The sequence below is a fragment of the Malaclemys terrapin genome, chromosome 2, assembly GCF_027887155.1.
Source record: "Malaclemys terrapin pileata isolate rMalTer1 chromosome 2, rMalTer1.hap1, whole genome shotgun sequence".
NCBI lineage: Eukaryota > Metazoa > Chordata > Testudines > Emydidae > Malaclemys > Malaclemys terrapin.
In genome coordinates, this window is record NC_071506.1 from 212,124,925 (window position 1) to 212,145,316 (window position 20,392).

General features: G+C 40.0%; 1 protein-coding gene across 1 annotated transcript in view; it reads left to right on the plus strand.

Moving 5' to 3' along the window:
* Positions 1-19,932, plus strand: part of TOPAZ1 (testis and ovary specific TOPAZ 1) — an 89,992-nt gene extending 70,060 nt beyond the window's left edge. The window contains exons 15-20 of the mRNA XM_054017628.1: positions 2,383-2,483; positions 3,895-4,060; positions 5,036-5,200; positions 11,485-11,688; positions 14,890-15,073; positions 19,713-19,932. Of these exons, the coding sequence (XP_053873603.1) occupies positions 2,383-2,483; positions 3,895-4,060; positions 5,036-5,200; positions 11,485-11,688; positions 14,890-15,073; positions 19,713-19,932 (1,040 nt within the window). The remainder of the gene's footprint in view (positions 1-2,382; positions 2,484-3,894; positions 4,061-5,035; positions 5,201-11,484; positions 11,689-14,889; positions 15,074-19,712) is intronic.
* Positions 19,933-20,392: the final 460 nt, after the last annotated feature.

Genomic DNA, 20,392 nt, shown 5'->3' on the forward strand with positions numbered 1-20,392 from the left:
CATCTTGGGATTTGAACACAGTGCTTTCACAACTAATGAAATCTCCCTTTGAACATTTGGGAAAACTGTACATTGTTCCACCTGTCTATTAAGATAGTGGGTTTTTTTTTTATAACTATCACTTCAGCAAAACATATAAATGAATTAAATGCCTTACTGGCTAATCCACCATTTATTGTTTTTCATAAAGATAATTTTACATACACACCCAAGGTTTTTACTAAAGATAGTTTTGGATTTTCATATAAATCAATCTATACTTTTACCTGTATTCTTTCCCAAGCCTCATGCTCAGGATGGGGAAGCTAAATTACATATACTAAATATTAAAAGGACTTCAGCCTTTTATTTAGACAGAAATAAACAATTTAGACAATCTTTAAAATTCCTTTTTTCATAAGCAATAAACAATAAGGGTCAAGTTGTTTGAAAAAGACACTCTCAAGATGGTTAATTATGTATTTATGAAGCTTATAGATTGATGGGTTTGTCTCTTCCACAGGGAATTAAAACACATTGTACTAGATTGAAGGCAGCTTCTATGGCTTTTTCTAGATACATTCCTCTAATAGAGTTATATAGAGCAGCAACATGGAGTTCAGTACACATTTTTACTAAACACCACTTGTTAAATTTGGAGTCTAGATCTGATGCAAAATTTGGCAAGGCAGTTCTGCAGTCCTTGTTCAAGTAGAAGTCTGTGGTCCCACCATCCTGGATCAGAGTACTGTTTTTAATCTATCCCATGAGTGGGAATATGCAAAGGACATTCAAAGGAGAAATGAAGGTTGCTTACCTGTAACCAGTGTTCTACAAAATGGACTCTGCGTATTCACACTCATGAGATTTTCTCCACTACCTCAGAGTCCTGTCATAGGGGAAGAAACTGAGGTGGCTGGAGTGCCACAGCCCTTTATACCTTCACCCTGAAACGTTCATTCATTGAGGGGAGGAGGCGATGGAAGTGCATGAGTGATCCAACAGCTACTGCTAGCTAGAGCTTTACTGTTCGGGCTGCACTGGTTGGAGTATCCCAGGAGTATGAAGATGCAGTGTCCATCTTGAAGAACTCCTTTTACAGGTGTATAACCTTTGTTTTTGCTTGTCATCAACAGCAGCAAGTTAAAGCACACATTTCTGACCTCGGATCTTTGCAAGTAAAAACCTTACAAAAATCCTTAAAATATTTATTTGTAAGTTGTTTACACAAACATTCTTGTATTTGGTTTGGAAACTTAAACATGTCTTATTTAAAAAAAAATTAATTCATCTCAAAATTCACTAAGCTGAAAAAATATTTTTTACTCAACTAAATTATTTTTTCATGGTAACAGTTCCCCATATTGTCTTTGCGGATGATAAATTAAGTCAAAAATTTGATTCCTGACCACAAGGGATTCAGTAATGGTAATTTAAATATTCTGGGTTATTTGAAAAAAACCTTCCTTTTAAAACTGAAAATTCTACTAGATGTATTTGTTTGTGCCTGTACACACAATTGTTTAACAAGATTACATAGCAATTAGTTTAACTTCGTATTTGGATTTCCAGAATTGTTTAATCCTTTAAGGGCTAAAGGCCTTTGTAAGAGTTATGTATTAAAAAATATCTTCCAGTTCAGTACCTTAGTCCTCTTCACCTGTTCTCTTACCTGTTCATAGCACTGTTCCTATCAGAACTTTCATTCTGGAAAACTGGATAGCTCAGGATGTTGACAGTGAAATAGCAGCAAGCCTTTTGTCTTTCTAGGTTATTGGTTCAAATCTAGCCTGGACTGTTACTAACCAAAGTCAATTATATGATTGCGGTCTTAGTCCAAATTCACAGTTTCATATCACAAAATCACTATTACAGTTAGGAGCCTTGGCACAGAGCAAATCTTGGTTATGCTTGGAGCCTGGACCGCCTTTTCTGCCCTACAGGCTTATTTCCATAATGAAGTTGAGGCAGATTGGTAGCATAGTATGGAGAAGTCTGCCATACTAACACCCATTCTATACCAGTTCTGTGGCTGGACTTCGTTCCCCAGTAAGGCCATTTCGGTAAGCTTTTAGAGTCACAAAATTCATTTTAAAAACAAAAACTTGTTCTGTATTGTCATTGCTTATTCAGGCATCTTATTGTCATGGGTGAAGGAATAAAACAATGTACTTTGAATAAAAATGTTAATGGATTAATTACTTTAACTTTTGTATTAAGACATAACAAGAAATACTTGTGCCCAGTGCCATGTGTTCAAAAAATGTATCTTATATACTTGAGAAATAGTTTTTTTCAGAACATATATTTTCTTTAGCTTACATTAAAAAAAAAAAAAAAAAAAAAAGCCCTATGCCAGGATTTGGAAAATAGCAGTCATCAATCTTTTTTTTTCCCCCCCAGTTATCAAAAATCCACAATATAATGAAGCAGACAAAGATTTCCTGGGAAGGATTGGGATCAGTGTAATGTATTCTTATCACACAGTACAGCAATGGTCAAAGGTATTTTACTGGGTTATAATAATTTGATGGGGAGACTGTGCCAATTCTTTTTAAATTTTAAACATCAAGATTTCTCTAATTGACAAGGTTAATTTGAAAAAGAAATATTTGTTGTCAATCCTACTTAATTGACTTAAAGATACACCTTCAAAAAGATCATCTTAGTTGCCATTCGACTTCAAAAAGTGATTCTACTTTTGTCGTAGGGGTTCTGCACTTATTGCATCCGAGTCCCATATTACTTATGCAGAAATAAAAACATGTTTTTTCCTAACTTCAAACTCAGCAGGGATGCAAGAATCAAGCTGGGTTATCTCTTTGCACATCACCACCTTAAATAAAGATTCGGCAGGCCAAAGTATGCCCAGAATGACTACTGTGCAATTCAACTTTTTAGCAGGTTTGCACAGAAGCAATTGATACATCTTAGTAAATAGTCTGTTGATATACAAAAAGGAACAAAATCCAGTTTGTAGTGCTACCTGTAGTAAAAATCAGTAAAAACTTATTTTAGTTGGATCAAGTAAGCAAATATGACTGAATTACAAGAAGTGTAACGGATACAATCAAAAAGAGGTATGTTTTTTGCATAGTCACTTTTCAGAATAGAATCACAATTCATAGTGTCGCTAAGATTATCAATTAAACAGTTTGAAAAGATGAGAAGTTCTGTGTTTTAAAATTAATATATATTGCATATAAACTTACTAAAACATACATACACCTCTACCCCGATATAATGAGGGCTGGGGCCACATCGCTCCGCTTCCCACCGCTGGTGAGTGCGGAGGGCATCCTTTCCCCAACCTCCCCACACTCACTGGCGGCGGGAAGCGGAGCAGCCTGGCTCCAGCCCACTCTACTCCGCCAGCTCCCAGCCACGGTGCTCCACTTCCTGCCACAAGTGAGTACAGGGGGCATCCTTTCCCCAACCTCCCTGCACTCACCGGTGGTGGGAAGCGGAGCGCCGCGGCTGGGAGGTGGCAAAGTGGAGCAGGCTGGGGCCACGTTGCTCCACTTTCCGCTGCTGCTGGTGAGTGCCTGTCAGGAAGCGGGGGTGTGTGGATAAGGGTGGGAGCAGGGGGATTGGGTAGGGGGTGGGGTCCTGGGGGTGATTAGGGACAGGGGTCTCTGGAGGGGGTGGTCAAGGAACGGGGAGCCAAAGCAAGTTCGATATAACGCGGTCACACCTATAACGCGGTGAGATTTTTTTGTCTCCCGAGGATCGCGTTATAGCGGGATAGAGGTGTATTTAATACGTATTAAAATTGATTTTATTTTTAATATAAATCTGGTCCTAGAATCTGAACAGTTGGCTAATATTGCTGCACTTAGCTTAATTATTGAATATTATGTATTTGCTACATCCATTTGCACCTCTGCTTTTTTTTTTTTTTTCCTCTTGCTTTAGGGCAGGAAGGTTTTGGATAAACTACATGAACTGCAGATTCATTTCACAAGCTTGAAAGGACTTATTGGTCCAGAAAGGTTAGCCTCAAGATGCCAAATTGTTAATGCTGCTGCAGAAATCTTCCTTAAAAGTGGAAGTCTGGATGGAGCAACATGGGTATTGAGAGGTAATGTTATTTTTATTAGAATCAAGTTTTGTAGTTAAACTCATATATAATATACCGGTAAAACATAACTTGCTTGTTGTTAAACCGTTCTCTTTGTGAAATATTTTAGTTCAAGGTTATAGTCTGTTCCACACGTTAGATTATAGAAAATACACTAATATTGAAAGCGCTAAAAGGAAATGTGACCTGCCTTAAATACTATTCTTGATCAGATAAAAAATATTATGCTTAATCTTAATTAAAATGGGAATTATTTTCAGAAATATCTTTTACAGTAGACTAAACTCAGTTAAAAACTAGCCTATATTTTTTTTAATAAACCAAATCCATGCTATTGTATTGGAAAAAGACAGATAACCTGCCTGTCCAGGGTGTACTTTGACTGTTAGTCTGTCTCCTTTAACCCAGTGGACACCAACTGACGTTTAGCACCAAAAGTTTTCAAGAGCCACATTAGTGACATGTTCTGGTCCAGAAGCACAGTGCTAACTAAAATTGGAATATTGTATTCTATTTCACACTTTACCATAAAACAATCTGTAATCATTGCACTTTTGGCATGCATACTGGCCTGAGCCTGAAAAAAAAGAGAATGCACAGAAGTCAAAGAGAACAAGGAGGTGGTGAGGCAATAAAGAGAGAAAGTGGGGATCCAAAATTTGGTATTTCACATCACTCTTGATAGAAGAGTGTTATGACTCTCTTTAAAAGAAGCAAGCTATTGAAAAAGAGCCCATTTCATTAGCATGAAATTTAATGTGTTTTTACCCTAGATTAAAGGAATAAAGCTTCTAAGAATCAAATTTGTGAGAAACTGTTTTTTTGTTTTTAACAAAAACTTGGTAATTTAAATTGTGCATTTTTCTGTGAAGTTTTGAAACTCCTCTTCCATGTCAGTATTCAGTACGGATTTCATAGCCTATTATTTATTATTCCCAATTTTAGTTCAAAACAATTCTATTGTTTTCACTTCAGAGTCAGAATGGATAATAAATACACCATTGTGGCCCTGCGATAGAATGGATGTCCTCAATCGACACAACCTGCTGTGTGCAATTGCATGTGAATGTTTGACCAAGAATCTATATAGACAAGCATTTGAAGTTCTGCAGAATCTACCAGGTTTCCAAAATTGTTGTGGTAAGTAAGAAAAGTTAGTGTTAAGAGCCAACAAATTAAAAGATGAGAATCTGGTACTACTAAACATGGTTTCTATCCTATCTGATTTTCTGATTCAGTTTTTTAAGATGTGTTGCAGAGCAGTGCAGATTTAGAGCTCTTATTTTTTCAGAGGAAACATGACAATTCAAAAAATAATATAGATGACTATACTTAAATCTATAATCCAAACAAAAATAACTGCAGGTTGGGTTACCGTATCCATCCCCTACTTCCCCCATATTCTTAGCCAGTTCCAGGTCCCTGAGGTCCATGAAAATGGAGCACCATTCCTGTATATCTCGTAAAGATTTTAAGCAGTCTATTAAGTGGGATGGAATAGGGACATTCTAAGATGGATAGAGATCACATTAGTAACCATCCTGTTAAAACTACCTACAGCTCTTCCAGACCCACTGCATCCTGAAAACTCCCTTCCTCACTCCCCCTGTCATCCTGTTCCCTTGGCCTTCCTGTACCCAGCTGATCCCGAAGTAGGGGATGAAGATCTACTGTTCAACTACTCCTTGAATAGCATCTAGGGAAAGGTGTTCATTTCCCCAGTCCCCCTCCCACTTTCACCTCATCACATCAGAGCTTATTCAGCTGACATGCCTGTTTAGATTTACAAGCCTCAAAGAGCTATGGCATCCACCAAGGAACTGAACAGCCTATTAGTGATTGTTGGGGGGAGTGAGGAAGGGAATCTTCATTTCTCAGCACACCCACATGTACTGGGGAGCAGTAGGAGGCAGTGTAAAGGGGTGTAAGGAAGGGATTTTCATTCCCTATCTGTCTTCTCCTATTCTCTATCCCTGATAGACTGGAATTAAGAAATCCTACATCATCTTCCCTGTCATTATCCTACTGCTTTTTGAGCCCCATTCAGTGACCTGGGGAATGAAGTCTCCTACCTTTACCTGATCTTTCAACACCCTCCCCACCTAGGCTGGCCATTGTAACTATGATTGTTGGGAGCAGGGTGGATTTGATTTAAATCACTAGTCAGGAAGACTTGATTTAATCATGGATTTCTACATAAAAGTGCATTCTTGGTGGTGGTTATAACCGTAATACATATTCTTCACAACTCAGAGATAGATGTAGGTTTCATTTTTAGAAGGTACACACTATACGTTCTTAAAGTGATTTATTTTGAAAACTTTTCCGATTAGTTTTACAGCTATATCAGAAAATGAATGATTGTTTGGTTATTTCGTTTACCAAAGGTAATTGAAGCAGATATTTATGAAGTCATTGGGAGCTGAACTATCTCCAATTCAACAGGTTAATCATTAATATTTAGAGGATTTTCTTGCCATGCTGTATTAGGAGGAGAACATCACCAGACAGATATTTAACTAAAACAACGACGTCATGTATTCTGGATTTTTTTCTTCAATAGCAAACATAATATTTTAACAAAACAAACATATGAATTTTTGAATTTAGTTAAACATTCAAGTTTTTTAAAATTAGGTTTGTTTTTGTTAAAATTGTGTTTAAAATAGTTAAATGAAATATTTTTTTAAAAACAGCAAAAATTAAATCGACTATGTCAGCTAGGTCAACAAGAGAAACTTAAAATATTGACTTCTGCAACTAACTCAGTCGTCTTCACCTTCATTTTCCTGTTGGTTCATAATCTGGGGAGGGAAAAAAAAAAAGCTTTCCTGCTTTTTCAGGTCCCAAACATTTTCTCAATTTGGAATGAATTCTTCCAAAGGAAGAAAATATTCTTTCTACACCGGCAGAAGAAGCTATTGCTGTTAAAAGTGAGATTATCTCTTCAACAGTCTCTGAATCCAAGTGCTTAAGTGACTTACACCAGTTCACTGGTGTAACTTTCTTTAAAACATATATTTCCTGAATCATAGAATCATAGAAGATTAGGGTTGGAAGAGACCTCAGGAGGTCATCTAGTCCAATCCCCTGCTCAAAGCAGGACCAACACCAACTAAATCATCCCAGCCACAGCTTTGTCAAGCCGGACCTTGAAAACCTCTAAGAATGAAGATTCCCCACCACCTCCCTAGGTAACCCATTCCAGTGCTTCACCACTCTCCTATTGAAATAGTGTTTCATAATATCCAACCTAGACCGTCCCTGTTCTGACATCTGCCACCACTGAGAACAGCCGAGCTCCATCCTCTTTGGAACTTCCCTTCAGGTACTTGAAGTCTGCTGTCAAATTCCCCCTCACTTTTCTCTTCTGCAGACTAAACAAGCCCATTTCCCTCAGCCTCTCCTCATGTGACCCAGCCCCCTGCTCATTTCTGTTGCCTTCCGCTGGACTCTCTCCCATTTGTCCACATCCTTTCTGTAGTGGGGGGCCTAAAACTGGATGCAATACTCCAGATGTAGCCTCACCAGTGCCGAATAGAGGAGGATCATAACATCCCTCAATCTGCTGGCAGGGCTCCTACTAATGCAGCCCAGTATGCCGTTAGCCTTCTTGGCAACAAGGGCACACTGCTGACTCATATCCAGCTTCTCATCCACTGTAATCCCCTGTTCCTTTTCTGCAGAACTGCTGCTTAACCAGTTGGTCCCCAGCCTGTAGCGGTGCTTGGGATTCTTCCGTCCTAAGTGCAGGACTCTGCACTTGTCCTTGTTAAACCTCATCAGATTTCTTTTGGCCTAATCTTCCAATTTGTCTAGGTCACTCTGGACCCTGTCCCTACCCTCCAGTGTATCTACCTTTCCCAGCTTAGTGTCATCTGTGAACTTGCTGAGGGTGCAGTCTATCCCATCGTCCAAATCATTAATAAAGATGTTGAACAAAACCGGCTCCAGGACCTACCCCTGGGGCACTTCGCTTGATACCGGCTGCCAACTAGACATCGAGCTGTTGATCACTACCTGTTGAGCCCGACAATCTAGCCAGCTTTCTATCCACCTTATAGTCCATTCATCCAATCCATACTTCTTTAACTTGCTGGCAAGAATACTGGAATGGTTCACTCTTAGCTCTGAAGTGTATTATAGTTGACATTATGGAGGGATTATTACTGGATATGCATGTCAAAGCCAACTCCTCTTCTTCAGCAGTTAAGGTTTGACCCTGGTACCGAGTATCGAGAATATTTGCAAGAAAATGAGCTTGTCCCATTTTGTTTTTTTAGTGCTTGTAATTTAACTCTGTCATTGCATATTTTTCTTTTTAAGATCTCGCTCCGTTCCTTCCAAATTTCAACAGCGTCAGCAATAAAACAGCTATTTCCCTGCATTTTGTGCAAGGCTACAGAAATAGGCTTCAGGGTACTCAGCATGTGTTCAACATTTCTCTTAAGCCTATTGTTGAGAACTTTGGTTGTGACAGTGCCATCTATTTTTTCACGATTTTGTTCACAAACTGTCATCAGATTAGGCCAGTTCTTGATATGGTGCTCAAAACAGTCCACTACTGAGTTCCATCGTACGTCTTGTGGGAGAGTTAGTTTGGTTCCTCCCACTTTTTTCAGACCAGCTGCTGCAAAGTGACTGTTATGGAAGTATTCTGCAATTTCAACAACATTAGCCTTTATTTCTGGAACACTGAAGTCTTTGGCTAGTAGGTGCATCAAATGAGCACTGTAACTTTATGTTGTTAGCTTGGGACTCTCTTCATTCTCTTCTAAATTTCTTCTCATCTTGGATACATTTGCATCATTGTCTGTGACCAAGCTGCATACTAGACATTTGAATTTTTTTTTCACAGTTTGTTATAGCTTTTACTGCTACTTCTTGTAAGTATTCTGCTGTTGTGGACGTTGCTCCACCCATCAAGACTCAGGTTAATGATTTCACCCTCCTGACCTTTTGCACACTGCTCAATTTCTCTTTCATACACTTTATCCAGCAATTTGCCTGTGACATCTGCTCTGTTGAGTGGACTGTATCCTGGTGTTAATGACTGAACCATGTTAATGAAGTGTGGGTTCTCAATCATGGAAAGGAGAGTTTGTTGCATAAACAAACCGGGAAATTTTTTCATCAATTACCTCTTTTTGTAATCTGCTGGTTCTTATCACAAATTTATCTATGGTTGTTTCTGGATGATGGAGGGTTTTTTTTCTTTTTGCTATAGGTGATATACTGTGGCTATGTGACATACATGATGTGACAGAAACACTATCATTGGCAGATAACTCTGAAACTATAGAAAATGATGGTGATCTTGAAGGTGGATAGTCTTCAGAATCCTGTACGTTAAAGATGGATTCTCCTAAACAAAATAAGTCAATGCAGTTATTTTAATTATTACCATACTGCTCATTTAGTATTACTCATTGCATTCACTGACCTTACTACTTTAAAGGTGAAATTGTAAAAGGAAGATCTGCCTATTTCAGCTATTTATTTTTTATCACAACTGTATCTAAAATGATAGTACCATAGAGTAACAACTATATTTTTTGCTCAAACATGAGAATTCAAGAATAGTCCAGAAGGAAGACAGGCAGTCCTTAAGAAAGAAATATGAAATAGAAAAGTTTACCAACCTGAAGATCCTGCATGTTCGGACATGTTCCTTTCATCATCTTCAATGCAGCTTCCTTCTGAGAAGGAACACTTCTCTTGCTTTTGTTTCATTCGGGCAACCAGGCCTTGCATTTCTTTGTTGCACTGTTTGCATTTTGCACACATGCCTATCTTACCTACAGGTAGAAGAACTTCATTAAAATATTCCCAAACTGGGTCTCTTTTATGGCCTGCTGCCATTATCGGTTTTCCTTTCTAATGAGAGAATGGTATGGTAGAGCTCAAATCAATGAAGGCTATACTCAGAAAGACCTCAAGACTTCTGGAATATGCTGCTCAAACAGTTTCACTTTTGTTTCTACTGCCTGTCCCTCCCTTCTCACATTTATCTCCAGACTCCTCCTTGTCCAGATCTATTCCGCCCCCAACAATCTTCTATTCATTGAACTTTTTGAAAGTTAGCACTTTTAGAAGGAGATAAGGGCTTGACTCTGGGTACACAAATTTGCAGAGGGACAATAGGGTTGAGGTCTGTTATTTCTCACCTCTATATTTTATTTATTTAATTAATTAAAATATTTTTGCAGTTAACAAGTATGTTATCTCTGGAGATACAAATCCACAGTTTGAGAACTGCAAAACTAAGCATCTCTGATGGTATCTTCTAGACTGAGCACTGAGTCCCATTGGGTAGATAGAAAGATTAACCTAAATAATCTATAAGAAGCCCCTGGAACCCCATAAGATTGGGTCCCTAATCCATGAACTATTGGAACTCATTTACAAAACTTTTCTTAAACATTACACGAATATATTGTCTCATACTATAGAATTAGAATTTGTAGTCCCTATTCCATGATACATTATAGCTCAAAGATATCTTATCTTAATTAAAACTATCTTTAGATAGGTTTTTCCCTCAAAAAGCATTTTATCAAAAAATCCAGTTTTTTTTATTTTATTTTTTTTAAATCACTGTTTTTTATCCACCCTGGTTGGGAGGCTGAAGAGCCCAACAAGGCATATTGGGCTGAAATGGGGAGGAGCAGAGTCCTTTGGATGAATAATTCCTTCCCTAGTCTTTCCACCAGGTCCTAATGCTGTCCAAGAAGCACAGCAGGGGTTTCTTCATTTGGAGCCCGGAAGGCATAGGAAGTTCTTCCTTTGTTACTGCTGGTGCTCAAAGCCTTTTGCCAGTTGCTTCTTCCTTTCTTGAACCGCATGGTGAGCCCCCAGTACTTCAAGTCTCTGCTGAAGGATAAGACTGATGTAGGGATCCTGTACTGCTCAACAGGATTCAAACACCCTTTCTACAGACCTTAATATTATTTTATAGCTCTGAAAAGACAGTTAGTGTTGTGAATGATAACATTATTGCTCAGTTATTTCCATGCATGTTAACATAACATGGTATTTAGGAATCAGTTTTCAATACACCATCAGAATTCAGTGTCATCTTAAAGGCTTTTTTATTTTATTTTATTTTATTTTATTTTTTGCTTTCAGCATTAGTTTCAGTTTAAAATAATTTAATCACTTGATCTATTAACACTTTTTTAAACCAATGTAAATTTCATTGGGATCTGCACAAAGAGACCTTCCAACAGGGAGGCAAGTGCATCATTATCATAAGGCATTTAACTCTCTACATTTCACCATTTTTTTTTTCCTGAAACTGACTGCTCTGATTTAAGGTTGAAGAGATTGAACTTTTGCTATTTTTATAGGAAGTACTGGGAAGATATCCAGCAATTAAGATTGCTTTTGACTGATTTCCATAATTAACATTCTTTTCATTTCAGACACTCTAGATGTTTCCCAGTACAGCCTTCTTTTTAACAAACTTCTTGATTCCTGTATTGAGAGCAAGGGCCTTGGTATATCTTCTTCTGTAACAGACTTTATGCTGTCAAAGAACATCCCCATTGATTTTACTTTAATTAGAGGATTAATTACAGCATTGGGAAGGAGCTGTTTGTGGCTTAAAGCCAGGATCTATTACAAAAGTAAGTTCTCCTTGAAATCTTATTCACTGCTTATGATACTTGAATAAGCTATACGCATAAGAACTTAATATTTTGGGAAGTAATGGGTAAGAATACTACTGGAAATCAAATACATTTTTGTGGTAAATCAATTAGAAAAGTAATATTAGACATTTAGCACACTAAACTGACGGCCAGACCCCATAGACAACTTTTCTATGCCTGGTGTTGGGCTGGGTATAGGTCCCCAAATGTGGCTCTGAGGTACAGGACAGGCACAGAGAGAAACTTAAAGTAGCCTCACGGCAGTTCTAAGTGGCACAGGCTACAACAGCCCCTAGGGGGCCATGCTGACACTCAGGGATCACCAGAGCACAGCAGTACTCCAGCCACAAACCTATGCCAAGGCGAGAGGATGTGGCGTGGAGCACACATTCAGCTGGGAATTCCTCTTTACCTGGGGAATTACTAACCAGGCAGATAGAATAGCTTCCTGCCTACTTGGAGGTGGTGGTGTAGAAGAGGAGCCAGGAGCTAACCCTGAGACTTCAGAAAATTAAATAGAGTACAGGTGTTTAAATTTTTCCCTAGTATAGAATGTTCATATGTAAAATCAGAAGTTTATACAGTTCAATCTATACAGAGTTAAAAGACATCAGTCTGGCAGAGTACATCATGGAACTATCAGCCTCATCTTTGGTGGAGAGAAGAAAATAATCCTGTCTGCTTCATTGTTGAGCATTATTTTATTGTAAAGAAAAACTTCAATAGAAAACAGTTAAGATTGAAAATGTGAATCAATGGAGTCTACCTAACACCCTGAAAATATATTTTCATAAAATAATTCTATTTCACTACAAAATATCACAAATATAAAGCTCTGAAAATTAACATTTAAAGGATGCATCCATTTTACTTGTCTCATATTCCCTCTTCATTTCTATCACCCATGAAAATTATGCCTCAGCACCCAAATTTAACTTTAACCCCCCCTATAATTTTCATAAATGTGACACTAAAAACAATATATGACAAGGAGATTGTAACATTCCATTTTCTTATTTTGTGCTCTAACATATAATACACCTTTATTTTAAAATTGCAATTAAATATCAGTTGGTAAATGTTGTGGACAAGGGCCCCCTGTACTCCATGGCACAATGGGACCAAATTCCAACTGGCAACAAATCCCTAAATTGCACCGCACTATTAATTTATATGTCTTTGTGAAATATCCTTTGTTCCCAGCTTCCGACACACAGTTATGGCTCAGCTGAAAATACTCATTGGTATAAAATTGGTTGATTTTCTACAGCAATTGTTTAGCAGATGGGGTTTTTTATTATGCCCTCAGGCAGCCCCTCCACTCTTCTTTGCTGCCACATTACTGTCTAGTCACAAAGTACAGTTAACCTGTGGAACTCTTTGCCAGAGGATGTTGTGAAGGCCAAGACCATAACAGGTTTCAAAAAAGAACTAAATAAATTCATGGAGGATAGGTCCATCAATGGCTATTATCAGGGATGGTGTCCCTTGCCTCTGTTTGCCAGAAGCTGGGAATGAGCAACAGGGGATGGATCACTTGGTGATTACCAGTTCTGTTCATTCCCTCTGGGGCACCAGACATTGGTCACTGTGGGAAGACAGGATACTGGGCTAGATGGACCTATGGTCTGACCCAGTATAGCCGTTCTTATGTTCTTAGTCTCAGAACCTCCTCCCCCCATGGTAGCAGGAAACTTGTAGCTGGTTTCAGCAGCTCATCACTCCAGTCCTCAGCTGCTGTGTTGTTCTTCAAGCAGCCCAGCTTACCATGCTGCACTTCTGCCTCTCCCCACTCGCTAGCTGAAATCTAGGCTCTAGCTCTCTGATTACTCCTGGGGAAATTCTGCACCAAAAAATTAAAAATTCTGCACACATTTCAAAATTCTGCAAATTTTATTTGTCAAAATAACACTACATAATCATGCCAGTTTAAATTATTTTGGTAATTTACCTGTCAGCAAGTATGTCTGTAACAATATAGATACACACAGAAACACCCGCACCTCTCCCCCACATAGCCCAGCCATTTCCCCCCCAAGCCCAGACACCCACACCCCAAAGCCCAGGGATCCAGAGGGAAAAACAGCCTGATGCTCAGTCCCCAGTTTGTGTGGCGTTTCCTGCACACTGCTGTCTCCTTCCCTCAGGGTGTATGGGGAACTGAATCTGCTAGGAACTCTCTACTCTCTCCCCCTCCCCACAGTGTCTTCTATGTTTGAGCTGGGCTCTGCTGGGTCCAGTGGCCCCTAGGGGCAGCACTACAGCCCATCTGCTCAAAACACATTATTTTCTGAAAAATTCTGCGTTGCGCAGTGGCACAGAATTCCCCCACGAGAATCTGATCTTCCATTTGCCTGGCTCCACAAAAAAGTGAAGGGAATGTGCACGGTAATCCAATTAAATCCTTTTTGTGGAGAAGCAAGTAAGCAGGAGGCAACTGCAAATTGATCTGCATAGAGCAGGGAAACAAAACAAAATGCTGTGTATGTGGCGAATTCTGTGACAAATGCTGAATCCATGGTATTTTGGGGGAAAGCAGATTAATTCCACAGGCATAATTTATTTATAGGTAAGCATACCAAGTGCAAATGGGGTCAGGATTTTGCATTAAAATCTGTGTTGGGGAAGAAAATGAACTAAACTCCTGTGTGAAATTACTTTCTTCAAAGTTTAGTGCCTTGAAAAAGTAAAGACCTCAGTGACCATCATAGATGCCGACTTCCCCTCTTTCCTGTGGGTGCTCGACCCCCTTCCCCAAATCCCCGCCCTGGCCCCTCCTCTTCCCCACCCCCTCCCCTGAGCGTGGCACGTTCCCACTCCTCCCCCTCCCTCCCAGAGCGTGCTAATGCTGCCAAACAGTGGGAATCGCTGGGAGGTAGGCGAAGGAGCGGGGACGCGGCACATTTAGGGGAGGAGGAGGAGGTGAGGCGGGGGGATCAGGGGAGCTTGGCTGCTAGTGGGTGCAGAGCACCCATTAATTTTTCCCCAGGGTTGCTCCAGCCCAGGAGCACCCATGGAGTCAGCACCTATGGTGACCATCATTGTAGACAAAAAGTCTGTTCAGATACTTAGGGGGTTTTTTTGCTTTTCCCCAGATCTCAAGCTACACACACATTCAAAATAGGTAGTAGTTCAATGGTAACAACCTAACTTTTGCATTTATGCTTCCACTATCAGGTGCTTTATCATTGGGTTGCTACCCACCGCTAGAGGGAAATTTATACCGCAAGCTTTTACTGATTCCTTCTTACCTGTCTGAGATTGAGATGTTGCTGGCCATTGAAATATTCCTAGTTTCAAATGCTAGTAATATTCAGAGTCCGGGTGCCACCAATCAGATACTTCAGATAGTACTGAAAAGGTTAGTTGGTCAATTTTTAGTACTTTTCTTATGTCTGTTTCTCAGTGTATGATGATATACTATCTGGAAGAGAAAAAGTTTGCTCATGCATTTAATTCACTGTTGTGCTTGAGAAAGAAAATCCTTTTTAAGAAAAATTAACATTTTTTTTATTCTGGTTACAGAGGGCAGTAAATATGTACATCAAGAACTTTAGAAAAACAAAACAAAAATAGTGATTTCAGATTTAAGTAGGGAGACCAGATACCCCACACCATGTCCAACATAGTAACAATGCACCATATTATCAAAAAGAATAGGATTGCGTGATATGTTGTATAAAATATTGTCCTCTAGTTAAGCATATAGAAAGGTATGGCTGAATCAGAAAACATACTAACACTCTTCAAAGAAACACCTTTTCTGTTCTATTACAGAATATCCCAACCCTCTGTCCTTGGCCGCCTCTGTGTGGAATGTTTCATTAGTTACAGCTTTGGAGAGCCCTTGTAAACAGGTTATCCTCTCCTCAATTCTTTTGCTTCCTTAGTTAAAACTAAAGTTGTCTCCTCTGTCTTTGACTCCACTGCCACTCTTGCTAACTTAGACCTTCACTATGTTCCCAAGACCAGTAATCTTGAAGTAATCTTTGTTTCTTTTTCAAGTAATTGCGTATGTCAATTATACTAGGTATGTGCACATTTTGTGTGCTGGTGCCAGAGAATTTTCCCTAATTGTACCCACAGAGGTGGCTACCTTTGTATCCTGGTGTTACTCATGCACCAAGCTAAGGGTATAAAGGGCGAAGCCACTCCCACCCATCCTTCAGTTCCTTCTTACAGTCCATGGTTGGTGGTCGTAGCATGCTGTCTGTTCGTTCCTTCAGCAAATGTGCCATTTTTAGATAGTTTATATTGTTACTGAAACTCATTTTGGGGTCCTTGGACCTCTTTTTGTTTTGTTTTTTCTTTTCCTGATTGTCCATGGTATGTGGATGCCAGGCTCCACACAGTACCAAGGGAACCTGTGCCAAGGTACCCTGGCTTCAAATGCTGCTCCAGGTGTTACAACATGCCCATGAGCAACCCTCACTCTCACTACCTGAAGTGCTTGGGTGAGGGTCACATCAGGGACAGGTGTACAGTTTGCTGGGGCTTCAAGACAAGAACTAAGAAGCAGAGAGAACAGCACTTCTGGTACATTCTCATGGACGCTGCTCTTCATCTGCCATCCGTACCATCTCAGTCAACTAGAGGGAGTTCCTCCCCATCCGGGAGTGCTCCCCATGTCTTACCTGGGGATAGAGACAAAGGGAGATCCCCTTTGCTGGGACAGTCCTCAAAGGGCACAAGCACTTAGAGCACCCTCAGCTTCTGAAGCCAAAGAAGCGGACAACTTCCACATCCTTTAAGTCCTGAGTGTTTGACTTCTCAACTGTAGAGGCAAGCCACTTCGATACCAAAGGTAGAGTGCACCCTTTGGCCTACAGCTTCCCAGTGCTGAATCCTAGTAGCAGCTTGACCAGACCAGAGCTGTTGACTCCACTTGCTGTGCTGGGACCGTTAAGGCCAACTCCTTCCTCGTTGAAGACTCTGGAGCCATCACTTCTGCTCACAATTGGGCAAAAGCCTATTTTGGCGCTGACCACCACAGAGACGTATGCAGCTGGGAAGGATCTGCTGAGCCTCTTGGAACTCCTCTCATTGATTATTCAGACGGACAGTGCCTTGCCACGCCTATTGCACATGGGAATCCACATTATTGGGATCTGCTACAGCATCAGTGACTTCAGGTCCTCTACCACTTCAAGCAATCTCGATGCTAACTCTGAGACAAACAGTAACTAATCTGCTCTGATAGCTTGGAAGCCCCTGTTGTTGCTTCTGGTACTGCAGATCCCTCAGAGAGTTGTCCCAATCTCCCATGAAAACACTTGGTATTGCTCCATCCTGGCCTTCGGAGTATTCCTCAGAGTCTAAAGTGGGTTTCTATATCTCCCACTTCAGAGAATCCGGGGCTTCCTTCAGGGAACATCGCCCCGTCATAGTAACAATAGTAACAACATAGGAGTCATCCTGACAAGAACAGATCGAGAGAATGGAATGCTTGGTCTAGATGCGACTGGCCTCCAGTACCATACCAACTCCATCATTGGCCCTACTGGGTACTGTGAGGGATGCCTCTGGCATCTAGATCATTTTCTTCACTGCACTACAGAACTAGGTTCCCAAGAAGAGAAGTCTCCTCACCTGGTACCAAAAGACCATTCAAAGTTAGTGCTGGGCAACCACCACACTATGGAAACACATGTCCCCGGGGGAGAACATTTCTGCATGTGGTACCGATAGACAGCTTGATGTTGGTATCAAGCTTCTGCAAGGCACCAAGGATCAGCACTGCCTGTTGCCTGCTTCAGACAGGACTCTTCTGAACATCTTGTCCATTTCACTGTCGGAGGCCCTAAAACTGGAGTAATCTTTTCTTGTACAAGATTATTTTAAATCCTCCCAGGAGCTCCTAAAAAGGATGGCTACATCTCTAGGGATACAAATAAAGGTTGTAGAGGAAAATACCCACAAACTCAGACATTTACACCCAGCTACATCATGGAAGGTTGCTCTCCCTATAAATGAGGTAATTATGTAGCCTATGAAAGCCTTATGCCAAACTCTGTCATCCCTCATTTGTCACATTTCCTAAGTGCGTGGTAGTTCATCACTTCAGACAAGTAGGTGCTAAGCATGGTGGCATCGGGATATACTTTGCAGTCTTTTCTCTCACGCCTTCCTTGTCTCCCTTCAGGGATCCACCTCATGAGTCTACTAAAGCAAGGAAGTGCAGACTCTACATTCTTTGAGAGCCACAGAAGAAGTGCCTACTCAGTACTCCTGCTACTTCCATATGGCTTCCCTCACAACTATTATCCCTTCACTAGATCATTGGGGGATGCTTATTTCCATGTGCCAATCCACCCTGGACCCAGGAAATTTCTAACGTTCATAGAAGAACACCGCCTCTGGTTTGCAGTTCTATCATTTGGCCTGTCAGCCATACTGAATGTTTTCACCAAATACATGGTGGTGGTAGCAGCCTATCTCTGCCATTGAGATGTACAAGTATATCTGTACCTGGCCTAGAAGGGGTGAGGTCACTCTCATCAGCACATAAAAAGAAGTGTCCATCAAACGCTCCATCTGTTTTCATGCTTAGGCCTGTTGTGGACATATGCAGAACAGCAACCTACAGTCTACACCTTTTCTAGATGTTATGCAATGACTACCACATCAAGGGAAGATGTGAATGTGGGGAAAGCAGTTCTGCAATCTCTCTTCCCATAAGACTCCTAGCCCCACCTCTATTGGACAGTGCTTGGGTAATTGTTGGTCTTCGAGATGTTACACATGTCCATTGCATGATCCATCTTCCTTCCCCAATGTATCAGAGTTTATCATCTAAAAGTCCAGTGTGAGGGAACTGAAGGATGGGCAGGGTGACTCTGATCTTTATAACGTGGCTCAGGGTATTATGAATATCAGGGTGCAGGCATGGTTACATCTACAGGTGTTGCTAGAGAAAACTCTCTTGCACCAGTGTATGGGACATGTCCACACCTAATGCAATGGACATATGCAACAGGTCTCAAAGAACAACTGTTACAAGAAAAGGAATAACTTTTTTCTGAGCTCTTCCTCCTGCCCTCCCCTGGCAATCTTTGTCCATTAATCACCAACCATATCAACCAGATTATTTCCAGGATTCATCCTCCTTCACTGAGGATGTTTTAAGAAATGTATTGCCTCTGGCATTGAGCTAAAGACTTAAACGCTTTTCTATAACTACGATTTTCTGTTAAAATTCTTACATTATTTATATGTATTTGTAGTTTGTTTTTTGCAGTTTGTCTTGGATAAATAATAGAACTCTTGATCAGTCCTTGGTTAGTGAGATCAGGTTGTTAGCTGAGGACAAAAAAGTGGCAGTCTTTTCTCAGCTCACAGGTGGTGTTACCTGAGGCAGAAGGAAAAGGAGCAATCCAGTTTCCAGCTTGTTGGAGCCCCCTACGCAGAAACTCCATTTATTGAGAAGTAGAACAAAATCTGCTACTGACATGGGACATACCAAATCATTTTTTTTAAAAACTATAGTTGGTGGTGTAAAACTTTACAACCCAAACTAGATAGCCAGATTCAAGTCAGTACTACGGTAACTTCTCTTGTAGGTTTAAATAATAAATAAGGCCTCTGTCCTGAAAGGTCTTAAGCACATCCTTTAACTTTCTGTACTGTAAATATAGTCAAAGGAATGCCCAAGTTCTTGCCAGGTCAGTGCCTAAGATGCTCTACCGCTTGTTTCTAATTCTTCCACTCCGGAGTCTAGTAACTCCTGATGGAGTATGCTGTTGTGGAAGCTTGCGACTCATTTGTCACTGAGATGTAAAATGCCTGAAAGCACCAGTATTTTTAAATGTTACTTTTTACTTTTTCTGATAGGTGCTAACTTAGTTCAGAAACTTCAATCAGCTGTCAGTGTCTAGCAGTTTACAATATTTGCATTAGGAAATATGAACACCAGGATTTTTTTTACTGTTTTAGTAATCTTGATGCCAATAAATGAAAACCCTCAATTAATGATTTTTGTATTTGTGAAAACTCTTTTGCAGATCTGAAGAACAAAAAGTGCGGAGTAAAGATGACTATCAAGCAGCAGTTGAGAGACTGATTCAAGCTGCTCGTATATCTAATCCAAAGCTTTTTCTTAAGCACATGACAATGAATATTAATATGGAACAGGTTTACAGTTTGGAACATAATTCTGCTCTGAAATGGCTGAAAGAGAATATGAAATGGGCTGGAAAGGTCTGGCTTTTCAGTAGTCATTAGTTGGTAAAGACCTTTTTTTTTTTTTTTTTTTAATAGTTGAAGTAATCATTGTTGAAAATAATAAATCAATAGATAGTTCCCATTGTGTTCAGACTGTTATTGATTCATTGTAAGAGTCAACATTTGTATTTAGATAAGGTTTCAAATTTTAACCTGTTTTTGGAATGTTTGTAGATTTTCAGAGATGATAATATAGGAACAGAATAACATTTTTCTTGAGGCAAGTATCATTGCATAGATTACCTCACTAGAATCACTTTATTCTCCAGCGACTGGCATCAGAAATGCTCTGAATATGGTTGAATATCCTCCACAGCTTCCAATTAACTATTTCCTTTTTCCAACTGAGAAATTAGAAGTGTCAGAGAATAACAGAGTTCTCTCTCTTTGGTTGGGTACAGCAAAGTCAGATACTTCATTTTCTCAAGCAATTGCTTAGAGGGAGAGAGTGCACTAGGAC